We start from the raw sequence: 12,618 nt of genomic DNA, 5'->3' as shown, positions 1-12,618 counted from the left end.
TCTCAAGTAGAATGATGTGGGCAAATATCACAATGGGGAACTGGACAATGAGACTTATTTGTGTCTATGGTCCCACAGAAGGTTCTACTAAGGTAGAAGTGGAGGAATTTTTTCAGGCTTTAGAAAAAGCATCTGACACAATGAAAAAGGAAAAATTGGTCCTTGTTGGGGATCTAAATAGCAGAGTAGGAAATGATTGTGAGACATACAAAAATATTTTGGGAAAATTTGGAGAAAAGAGCAAAGTTAATAATAATGGCAAATACCTGTTGGCTTTCTGCTCAGGACATGGACTGGTTATTTCTAACACCATGTTCCAACATAAAATGTGCGCAAATTCACATGGAGAGAAGAGGCAAGTAATAAGAAAAGTCTCATTGACTATGTTATTGTTGATAGTGATGTTTTCTCCCTGGTGTAGGACACCAGAGTATACAGAGGATTTGAAATCGGAAGTGATCGCTATTTAGTCTTGAGCAGGATAAAATTGAATTTCATACTGAAAAGAAGAAAACATGTACGTTTTAAAGCAAATAAAAGTTGCGCAGCTCTCAGATGTGAACTGTAGACTAAAATACACAAAAGATTACTGAAGAAAAAATGAAAGAGTTTGAATACAGGAACAAAACCTTGGAGATTCAGTGGAAAACCTTGAAGAAAACCCTGATTGATTCAACCAGAGAGGCATGTTGGTTGAATGAGGTTGATCTATGAGGTTGTCTGCAAGGATAGAAAAATCAGAACTCCATGGTGGACACAGGAAGTAAAAGAGGCAGTGAAGGAAAAGAATAAAGCATATCAAAAGTGATCCTGGTAAATTAGCCAGCTTGTGCTCTTAGAGAATACAGAGACAAATGTAAGAAAGCTAAACACTGTGTAAAACTAGTTAAAAATCATGGGAGGACTTTTGCAAGAACATAGAAAATAAATATCAAGAAGGTGGGAAGATATTCTGGAGGTTGTTGAAGAAGCTTAGAAATGGAGGAAAGAGTGCTATAAAAGGAGTTAGAGATGATAAATGTGATATGAAAATGGGAGAAAAAGATATCCTTGAAGTATGGAGTAATTACTTCGAAAAATTGCTAAATGGAACAAGCAGTGATAGAACAGTGGTAAAAAACACTCAAAAGACATACAGTCAGGAATGCATATCCATACTTGAAGTAGAAAAAGCTATCAAAGGCTTGACATATGGAAAGGCATCAGGAATAGATGATAATCGACCAGAAATACTGAAGTATGGTGGTATAAAAGGCTTGCAGTGGCTGCAGTGCATAGTTCAGAGAGCCTGGACAGAGGGGACAAATTCCTGATGATTGGAGTAGAGCTCTCATAGTACTCATATATAAAAAGGGAAATAAAACTGAATATGAAAATTACAGAGGTATTTCCCTACTGAGTGTTCCTGGCAAGATCTATGCAAGTATACTTGAGAAATGGTTGAGAAGAATTGTGGAAGAAAAGCTTGGTGAAGAACAAGCTGGAATCGGGCCAAATAGAGGCTACCAGGATCAGATCTTCACTTTATGACAAATAGTCGAGAAAGCATGGGAATATAACAAAGATTTGTATTTAAGTTTTGTCGATCTGGAAAAGGCATATGACAAGTTGCCAAGAGAGAAGCTATTCAATACGCTACAGTTGTATGGTGTCAATGGGGCATTATATCAAGCAATACTTTTTTAAATAACGAAACCTGTGGGTGCGATCATAATTAAAAGAAACACACGTATTAACCAGAGTGAAAATTATTTAAATGTAAATATTTCATCCTAAGTATCTTAGGACATCATCAGTACAGTAGTTTAAAACAAGAATAGGAATAACATACAGTTAGGTAGCATGATTACAATGGAATCTCATTAAACGTGCGTAACGTGCTACAGAAGTAAAAAAAAAATAATTATTTAACACAATTTTGTATGACAATTTCCTATACTTTAGGAATAGTAAGAACATCGTTGCAGTTTAAGTTTGGTCTGTGTAGTAGGGCTTCAGAACTTTCTTTGTATAACCGTTCATGTTTATATAAAGATCTATGTAAAAGTTTAGACTTTTCCCAATGGATCCTATGGTTTGGATCTTACTACTTACAAACCTATCAACCAAATTTACAACTTGTTACCTTCTCCTAAGGACAAACTCTCACCTTTGATGTTACCTGGCATTTATGAGATTCCATGCTCACGCAAATTGTCTTACTTTGGACAGACAGGTAGATCTCTTCAGAAACTCATTGTGGAACATCAAGACCACATTCGTCTTTTTAAACCGCAGAAATCTGGCCTCTCTCAACATGGAATTGAAAATCCAAAACCATAGGATCCATTGGGAAAAGTCTAAACTTTTACATAGATCTTTATATAAACATGAACATTTATACAAAGAAAGTTCTGAAGCCCTACTACACAGACTAAACTTAAACCGCAACAACATTCTTACTATTCCTAAAGTATAGGAAATTGTCATACAAAATTGTGTTAAATAAATTTTTTTTTTTTTTTTAAACTTCTGTAACATGTTTAATGAGATTCTATTGTAATCATGTGCCCTAACTGTATATTATTCCTATTATTGTTTTAAACTACTGTACTGATGATGTCCTAAGATACTTAGGATGAAATATTTACAATTAAATAATTTTCACTGTGGTTAATACGTGTGTTTCTTATAATCAAGCAATACTTTTTGAGTTGTAAGTCAGTAGTTTGAATTGAAAGAAGTACAGGATGATGGTTGAATGTTAAATCTGGTGTGAGACAAGGATGTACATTATCCCCTCTGTTATTCATTATCTATATGGATCACATTATGAAGGAAAGTGGTATTAAACATGATATCAGAATTGGAGAGTTAATGTCAGCTCTTTTCTTTATGCGGACGATGTTATACTTCTAAATAAATCTGCTACAAGTCTGCAAGATTCCCTGACTAAATTGAATAACTGTTGTAATAGATATGGTATGAAGGTCAGCATGAAAAAGACAAAGACAATGAAAATAGGTAGAATTGTTGAAAATGTTAGCTGTGTTGTGCACTGGGAACCTGTGGAACAAGTAAAACATTTCAGCTACTTAGGCACGATTTTTACTGAAGATGGTAAATTAAATATGGAAATAGACAACAGAATCAACAAAGCTGGTATGGTAAGAAGTCAATTGAATAAATTCATATGGAATAAGAGAGAAATTAGTCAGAACACTAAATTAGCTGTATACAAGACAGTGTTCAAACCAGTTTTAACCTATGGATCTGAGAGCTGGGTCAGAAATAAAACACTTGACCAAAGACTAGAGACCGCAGATATGAGAGTCCTGAGAAAGATTAGAGGTGTGAACAGGTGGCATCAATGGCAATATTATGTTAAAAACGAGGATATTAGAAAAGAACTTGACATTGTCAGCATCCAGGAATGTGTTAGCAGAGCTAATCTCAGGTGGTATGGTCACTTAAACAGAATGGGTGAGGAAAGATTAGCAAAACAAGTGTTCTCTGCCAGGTTGGCAGCAAAACGACCTAGAGGAAGACCAAGATATAGGTGGATTGATACTGTACAAAGTGCTTTAGACGATAGAAATACAAGATCTGATAATGGAGTCTTGACAAGTAACAGACTGATTTGGAGGAAAATTGTAGATAGGAAGTTATTAATGATGTAAATTTTTCATGTAGTACTATCATATCTTGTACACCCCTTGAGTTTACATGTCAGGAATTTGATGATGATGATGATAGGCTATCCAATAAGAGATTTCCCATCCAAAATAAATTAAAAATCCTTTTTTTTTTTTTTTTAACTCTGCTTAGAATAATTCACTATAAATTTTTTCAGAAATCATAAGTACAACAACAGCATATTGTCATTTAGTTTGTTTTTGGATTATTTTCATATATTTCAGTATGTATGTAATTATCTTTAAGTTAGAGATGAATTTCATCACCTGGTATGAAGACACCATCCTTATTATTTGGAGGTCTGAAGTGGCTTGAAGTTCCATGTTTGGTCACCAAAGCAGGATTTACAGACTGTGTAAAAAAAAATACAAAAAAGAAACTTTATCCCACCCATATGAATATATTATAGGTTTATAAATAAACCTTTTGTGGGTGGGACCCACATGTTAAAAAAAAGTGATTCCAATGTATTTACTTCTCTATGATTAATAATTATTTGCACTGATTTTGGATATACCTGTATATAAGCAACTACAAGTAAATATAATCTTTCTTATTCTTAGAGTGGTTATCTTCCCTTGTGTGAGGCACCCAAAAATTGTTTGGCAACTAACACAGTATCAGGTATGAGCCTTAGTCTTTCGGATTTCTTTAATTTTAATTGTGCAATTTTTAAAAGTTTTATCCAAAGCTCCCATTTAAAAAATTTTGTTTTTATTATGATGAAAGGAAGAATATCACTTAACAAAGACTTTCAGATCTTAGCTGTGTTACGTCTTCACCTCTTTATGTATCATTCTTACTTTCTCTTATAATGTTTACTTCGTGTCTATATCATTATTAATTCCTTAATTGAACACTTTGTTATAACCATAATTATATCTCGTTAACTCTTTAATGTGTGCAGTCTTAACACTTACTTTGGGCTGTTAACAACTTTAAGGATATTGCACATGGGTAAAAGACAAAGAGATTCCCAATAGACAATGGCAATTCTTTTGTTTCAGTGCTGATTCTCTCTTCTGATTCAGGGAAAATTTATATTACACTGCGCCATCCTGAATCTTAGATTTTTGAACAATGAAAAATCAAAGAACCAGAACTTAGCATGGCACACTATCCCTAATTTTCTTAAACTATATGAAGTAGTTCAAAACTCATTTATCTCTAACTTAGTTTGCAGTCATAGCCTCCCTTATAAATTACCTCCCGCCGTGGTTCGATTATTTATGAGTGGTGCAATAGAAAATGAAATCGTGCAAGTGAACTATTGAATTTAAAGAAAACATTTAATTACGCTCTAGTCAGATTACACATCATGAATAAACTTTGGCACATGTTAGCTTCAATATTAATTTTCAATGAAAAACATAATTATCTAACCCTTCTTACTCTCTCTTAGCATATATAAATATCAGTACAGTTAAAACATTCTATCAAAGGTAAATCATAAGCTAAAACTCCACAATACTAAAAGTTATTCATTCATAGACATTAATTTAACCCTAATTTCTTCATTCATGTCTCAGAGTTACACTGCCCTCTTAAACTATATCTCTAAAGGCCTTGCATAAAATCACAACCTTCTAAATTTAGTGTGTCCAACGAAAAATTACAGTCTTCGTTGCTTTATACATTCACTAAACAGATTAAAGTTTCTACTTTACCAATTGCTGGGGAACCATTAGAACATTGTACATATCACGATATAACATCACCTCCAGGTCCACTTTTCATTCTGCTTGGTCTGCATTACCCCACTGAATGGTCCGGACTGGATATATCTCTGGCGATGAAGACACTTGCTCGCCGTTCACTGGTCATCAGGCTCAGCAAGGCTTAGCTGTCTCTGTGGTAAACAGGAACTCAGCTTCGCTGGGCAAATCCTTAACCGGCATTCTCCCATGATCTCTGTTTTTATGATCCCTCCAAGGAACAGGGAGGAACATCAACAAGCAAAGAGAATGACTAAAAAAAAACAGCCAAAAAGCACTGCTTTGCTTTTTAAATTCTGCGCCCAACACTCCTTACTACGTCATTAAATTTCTCCCTCTTTGCTCACGTCACCTTACATCTCCCAGCACCTAGCGCCACAATCTCCCCTAGCATACTCTTCGGTGGTGGTGGGGGGGATGTAATCGCATGCTCTCCTTCCACAGTGCACGTGTACTTTGGCATACGTGTTTTGCTCCTGGCTATCAGTACTTAATCCGATTAGCCTTCTCTCAGTAATATACAAGTATTTATACAAATTTAACAAAGTTTAAACAATGGACTATTCACAGTAAATACATTACAACACTATGGACAAATAAAAGGATTCTTAAATTATTAACGTTTCTGGTAATTTACAAGCAATTTTATCCGCCTGATATATCAGTATATGCCAAAATGTAAGATGCATGTTAAGTTCTGAAGAAAATATAAATTAATACAGTTTCATTCAGAACTTAACAGCTGCTAGTTCACCATGTCGCCTAAAAATTACATCTTAGCACTTAATATTTTTGTATTAATTTTATTTATTTTTTATAACTTATTTATTTGTTATTTTTTATGCTTATTTGTCTGGAACAACATGGGTAAATTGAGACTACTGATGTATCAGTCACAATAGACCAGCATGCACATTCCCTTTTTCTGTTAGCAGGTATTTCTAGAATTTGAAGTTAGTACGCTATATTTGATAGTGCAGTGCTGGATTACTTTTCATAATGGCATTTGTATTTTTTTTTTTGCTATAAGGCATTTCATGATGCATATTATGTAGTTATTAGTTTGTCACATTAACATTCAGTACAGCAGTCAAGAAAATGTGAAAACTGTAGTATCAAGGAAACCAGTTAAAGCTTTGACATGTCACTGGAACTGCAGCATAGTCTTTGGCACAGATGCATGACTTTAGATAGACCTAAAAGGAAGCTTGTATTTGATGTGTACATTAAATAATAGGTAGTTGGAACAAAGCTCAGATTCTCCTCTCTGAACATAACTGTGGCTGCCAGATCTATGCTGTTGAATTAATATCTTGAAATTTTCATCCTGAAATTCATACTGCAGTCGAACTTTGGGTATGTTGATACAGTATAGATTTGGACCATTATTGTTCTGGTGATGTATAATATAGGCTCTCTCTCTCTCAACCAAGCCCACTTCTTTTCCTTCCTGCAGTGTAGCTCTTTCCACAAATATGGCTCACAGTCCTAATGAATATTGCTACCATAAATGCATAACTTCCCTAGTTGCAGGAAATACTGATTTTATTCACCTAGATAGTAGATGACAGTCATTTCCATACATTGTTTTCTTGTTTACTGGGACCTGAAGTTTACTGGAACTGTTTTCTAGAGGGAGAGAAATGATTTAGTGTCAGCTCCAAAAATGGCAGACTAACTTTTCAAATCTCTTTCATTTCTAATTTCTGTGCTTTGAAACAGTTTCTCCACATGATGCTCCATAAAACTATTTCTGATTGTCTTTATTGATACTCCCGAGTTCTCTGAGATGGAGATTTCAAATTAAGTACATATGCTTTCCATGAATTTTTGTTGCCTGTTTCTTTATGTGAATTCCACCCATGAGAGGTAAGCCTATAGTTTGGTACTTGCTATACTTGTTCTTTAGATTAGGCTTTCCATTCACAATTCAGCTGATGCTTTCCCTATTCCTACCATTTTCATAGCCTGTTTTTTATTGCTGATTTTCATATCAAATTGTTATATAGAACTTATTCAGTTTAGTTAAATAATCCTACAAACTTGCACTGGATTTATTTAGGAGTATAACATCTTTTATAAAATAGAGCTCAGATTAATGTCCAGTTTTTGATATCATATTTAATTCCACTTCTTCATTATGCAATCTATAGATTCTCCACTGTTATTCATATAATGAACAACAATGAAAATAGTCTGTACCTTTGTCTTGCTCATGATTTTGCATCAAACCATTTTCCTGTTCATTTTCAAGTATAAATTTACAGACAAAAAATACTAGCTGTGGTTGTGGTGGAGGTGGGCGGTAGCTGGTGTTGATGGAGATGATTCGTAGTAGAGGTTGAGATGGTTGTAGGTGTCCTTCCGCGATGAGTCTTCGGATTCCTTGGAGGTGTCACAAATAATAATAATAATAGCTTTATTAATCCATTTAATGTCCCATTAAACTATATAGATGTAGTGTTTTGAACAGCTTTTATCTTACTGCCTTTTTTCAGATGTACAAAATTTAAAATTCTGTTTGGCATGAATCCAGCTTGTTCTTCTCTTATATTTTTCTCGTCCACATTTTTTTCATCTTAAGTATGCATGCATAAATCTTACCTGAACAGTAAGGAAATTTATCTGTAATTATTTCACATTCAGTTTTATTTCCATTTTTATAAATGGGTGCTATGAGAATCCTGCTCCACTCATTTGGAATTCAAACCTCTGACCTTGCCTTCTGAATTATGCAGTCCCTCAATGTTAAAACTTTTATGCATTGTTTTTGAGCATCTCTCTCTCTCTGGTTGACTACTTCAGCTGCCTATTCACTTTTCAGGTTTCCAATGTCTTTTTTCTACCCCCAATATGCATTCCTAATTGCATTCCTGTTGAATGTTTCCAATCACTTCTTGTTTCATTTCATCATCATCATCAAATTCTTGCCATGTACCCTCAAGGGGTGTACAGGATATGACAGAACAACATGAAAAATTTACATCATTACTAACTTCCTATCTACAATTTTCCTCCAAATCAGTCTGTTACTTGTCAAGACTCCAACATTATCAGATCTTATATTTCTATCGTCTAAGGCACTTTGTACCGTATCAATCCACCTATATCTTGGTCTTCCTCTGGGTCGTTTTCCTGCCAACCAGGCAGAGAACACTACTTGTTTTGCTAATCTTTCCTAACCCATTCTATTTAAGTGACCATACCACCTGAGATTAGCTCTGCTAACGCATTCCTGGATGCTGACAATGTCAAGTTCTTTCCTAATATCCTCATTTTTAATATGATATTGCCATTGATGCCATCTGTTCATGCCTCTAATCTTTCTCAGGACTCTCATATCTGCGGTCTCTAGTCTTTAGTCAAGTGTTTTACTTCTGACCCAGCTCTCAGATCTATAAGTTAAAACTGGTTTGAACACTGACTTGTATACAGCTAATTTAGTGTTCCGACTAATTTCTCTTTTATTCCATATGAATTTATTCAATTGACTTCCCACCATACCAGCTTTGCTGATTCTGTTGTCTATTTCTATATTTAATTTACCATCTTCAGTAAAAATCGTGCCTAAGTAACTGAAATGTTTTACTTGCTCCACAGGTTCTCCATTCACAACACAGTTGACATTTTCAATGATTCTGCCTATTTTCATTGTCTTTGTCTTTTTATTGCTGACCTTCATACCATATCTATTACAACAGCTATTCAATTTAGTCAGAGAATCTTACAGACTTGTAGCGGATTTATTTAGAAGTATAACATCATCCGCATAAAGCAAAGAGCTGACATTGACATCTCCAATTTTGATATCAGGTTTAATACCACTTTCCTTCATAATGTGATCCATATAGATAATGAATAACAGAGGGGATAATGTACATCCTTGTCTCACACCAGATTTAACATTAAACCATCTTCCTGTACTTCCTTCAATTCTAACTGCTGACTTACAACTCAAATAAAGACTAAGTATTGCTTGATATAATGCCCCATTGACACCATATAACTGCAGCGTATTGAATAGCTTCTCTCTTGGCACCTTGTCTTATGCCTTTTTCAAATCGACAAAACTTAAATACAGATCTTTGTTATATTCCCATGCTTTCTCAACTATTTGTCGTAAAGTGAAGATCTGATCCTGACAGCCTCTATTAGGCCTGAATCCAGCTTGTTCTTCACCGAGCTTTTCTTCCACAATTCTTCTCAACCGTTTCTCAAGTATACTTGCATAGATCTTGCCAGGAACGCTCAGTAGGGAAATACCTCTGTAATTCTCACATTCAGTTTTATTTCCCTTTTTATATATGGGTACTATGAGAGCTCTACTCCAATAATCAGGAATTCGTCCCTCAGTCCAGGCTTTCTGAACTATGCAGTGCAGCCACTGTAAGACTTTTATACCACCATACTTCAGCATTTCTGGTCGAATATCATCTACTCCTGCTGCCTTTCCACATTTCAAGCCTTTGATGGCTTTTTCTACTTCAAGTATGGATATGTATTCCTGACTGCATGGTCAGTGTTTTTTATCACTGTACTGTCATCACTGCTTGTTTCATTTAGCAGTTTTTCAAAGTAATTACTCCATACTTCAAGGATATCTTTTTCTCCTGTTTTCATGTCACCTTTATCGTCTGTAACTCCTTTTACAGCACTCTTTCCTCCATTCCTAAGCTTCTTCAACAACCTCCAGAATATTTTGCTACCTTCTTGATATTTATTTTCTATATTCTTGCCAAAGTCATCCCATGACTTTTGTTTAGCTAGTTTTACACACTGTTTAGCTTTCTTACATTTGTCTCAGTATTCTGTAAGAGTGTTTCATTTTAAACCCTTTCAAAGCATCCAGGATATCTTTATCCTCACTTTTTATCACTATTTTATCTTATTCCTTGTACTGTATTTTTTTTCTTCCATTTCTATTCTTCAATAGCTTTCAGAATGTTTTGTTATTTATTTTTATTTATTTTCTGTATTCTTATCAAAGTCTTCCTTACTTTTTTCTGTTCTCTGAGCAATATGCTGAATCACTTGCTCAGAACATTTGATACTTTCTTTTCAACGACTCCCTCTTTCTCTCAAAATTTTAATTTTGCAAGAAAGTAAGTAAAAAAAAAAATTAAACTTAATCTCTGAACCCAGAAGAAATGAACTTTAATGCTAACTATAGAACGTCCCTTAGCAACAACTAGTAAATCATGTACATGCGATACATGTATTATTCACTTCAATGCTATTTTAGTTTGTAACTATAATTTTTAGAATTTACAGTTAAGATCTATTTTGTGATATGTTTTAGCCTTAGTGCTTGTACCCTGACGATGCCAACAGCTTAAGTTTGGTGAAACTAGTCAGTATTAAAATACTTATCTGTTTACTTGATCAATGTTCCCAAATAGTTATTTGCATTAGTTCTGTGATCAAGAAAATACACACTCATTAATTAAACTTCAACTTTACCTAACAAATTATGTGCTTCTCTGTTCCTAATAAGTTGACTAATTTTCTTAGCCATGGAATCTACCAACGAGTTATATAAGTTATCCTTTGTATCACAATTTAATTTTCTAAGTCTCTTTTTCACTATGGCTTACAAATTTTCTATTGGATTAATGCCAGGAGAGTTACCTGGCCTTTGAAGCAATTGTATGTTGTAAATTTTGAGGAACTCTTTCACTTTTTTTGAAGTGTGGCGTGGAGCGAGATCCTGTTGGAAGAATGAGCTCTTCTTTCTGGATCTGTGGAACCAATCTTTTCTCCAATATTTTTATGTATTGATTACTTTTCATTATATCACCAGCAGGCACAAGTGATCCTGGACCATTTTGTGTAAAACAATCCCAGAACATCTTTTTAACTGGATGTTGAGAAGTTTGTTTGAAGGTAGGCAGGAGAAGTCTTCTCAGCTGCTGGTTTGCAAACATAGGGTACTTGCTCTCCTTGGACAAACAAATGGCCCTCATTTGAGAATATGACCTTCTTCCACTTCTCAACAGTCCAATCTTTGTACACTTTGGCCCACTGGAGCCACTTTTTCTGCATAGTCTTTGTCAACAGTCATCCCTGCTTCCAACAATCTTCTATGGACTGTCATGTCAGAAACATTATCTCACTAGCTACCAAGTCTATTTATATCTACAGTAGACAATTTTGGATTCATTTTGCTTTTCCTAACTAGTGATCTTGAGTAAGTATAGTTTTCTTTTTTTGCCAACATGCTTTTCTGGCAGGAGATAAAATCACATTAACAGTACCCAAACCAACACCATACTCATTGGCAATTTGTCTTTGAGTCATGAATGTGTGCTGAGAATGAGTGTATGTTTTTGAACACTTTCTTGGAGAAATCAAAATTGGTAAACTGAAATAACCAAAACCAGAAATTTGACAAAAATTCAGCTTGTTCAGATTAATTTGTTTACTTGCTTTGGCCATAACTTCAAATGTCAAAGATCTCTAAAAAGAATCAGCCTTTTCATTATGTTGTCTTCTGTAATGGTTCCGAATTCCTTATTATCTTTAGTAGAACCTTTTATGAGAACAATAGACTCAAATGGCTTACATTCATATTAACATCATTTAGCATTCACTGGCCTAGTGGGCCAAGTAGATAATTCCATAGAAAAATTATCTGAGTGTATTACTATATATGTATATAAACATATGTTAGAATCATTATATATTTCTGTAAATCTCTATAGAATTTTTTTTTCTTGAAGAGAAAAAAATTATTTTTAAAGTCCTCATATTCAAGAATAACCTTCTCTTCAGTTTTGGTATTGATTACTGTTACTACTCCTGAGAGAAGGAAGGGCACAGAGACAATATTGATTATTGGGGTTATTTGAATAAATCTTATTTCTGCCTGTTAGATCTATTTGTTTTGGTCTGTTGTAGCTGTTTCTTCTTTCACAGTACTAATGTGCCTGTCAAACTATTATATCTGTAATTCATTTGCTAATTCCACTTTTTTGTTTCGTTGATGCATTTGTCTTTGTATAAGGCACCTAATTTCAATTCTTTTGGTATGACAGACTTCACATCATACCCAGATTAGTTTCCAAAAATTGTGTGGCCTTGTTACTTTTATAATGAAGTAACATTTCATCTAGCATATCTGTGAGAAAACATTATTTTCCTTTATTAGTAATTTTTGTTGAGAAATAGAAACACTGGATTATCTAATACAGTATCACAATTGCTATCTTTGAAATCCATAGTTTGAAAA

At 34.3% G+C, this 12,618-nt stretch overlaps 1 protein-coding gene across 1 annotated transcript in view; it reads left to right on the top strand.

The window, feature by feature from the left end:
* Ddx1 (ATP-dependent RNA helicase Ddx1) overlaps positions 1-12,618 on the top strand; it is a 336,696-nt gene that overhangs the window by 132,492 nt on the left and 191,586 nt on the right. The window contains exon 12 of the mRNA XM_090401751.1: positions 4,239-4,299. Coding sequence (XP_090257877.1) covers positions 4,239-4,299 — 61 coding nt within the window. The remainder of the gene's footprint in view (positions 1-4,238; positions 4,300-12,618) is intronic.

Source organism: Typopeltis vanoorti, chromosome 12, assembly GCF_054136105.1.
Source record: "Typopeltis vanoorti isolate ZY-2024b chromosome 12, IOZ_Tvanoo_1.0, whole genome shotgun sequence".
Classification (NCBI taxonomy): Eukaryota; Metazoa; Arthropoda; class Arachnida; order Uropygi; family Thelyphonidae; genus Typopeltis; species Typopeltis vanoorti.
This window is presented reverse-complemented; position numbering and strand designations above follow the sequence as displayed.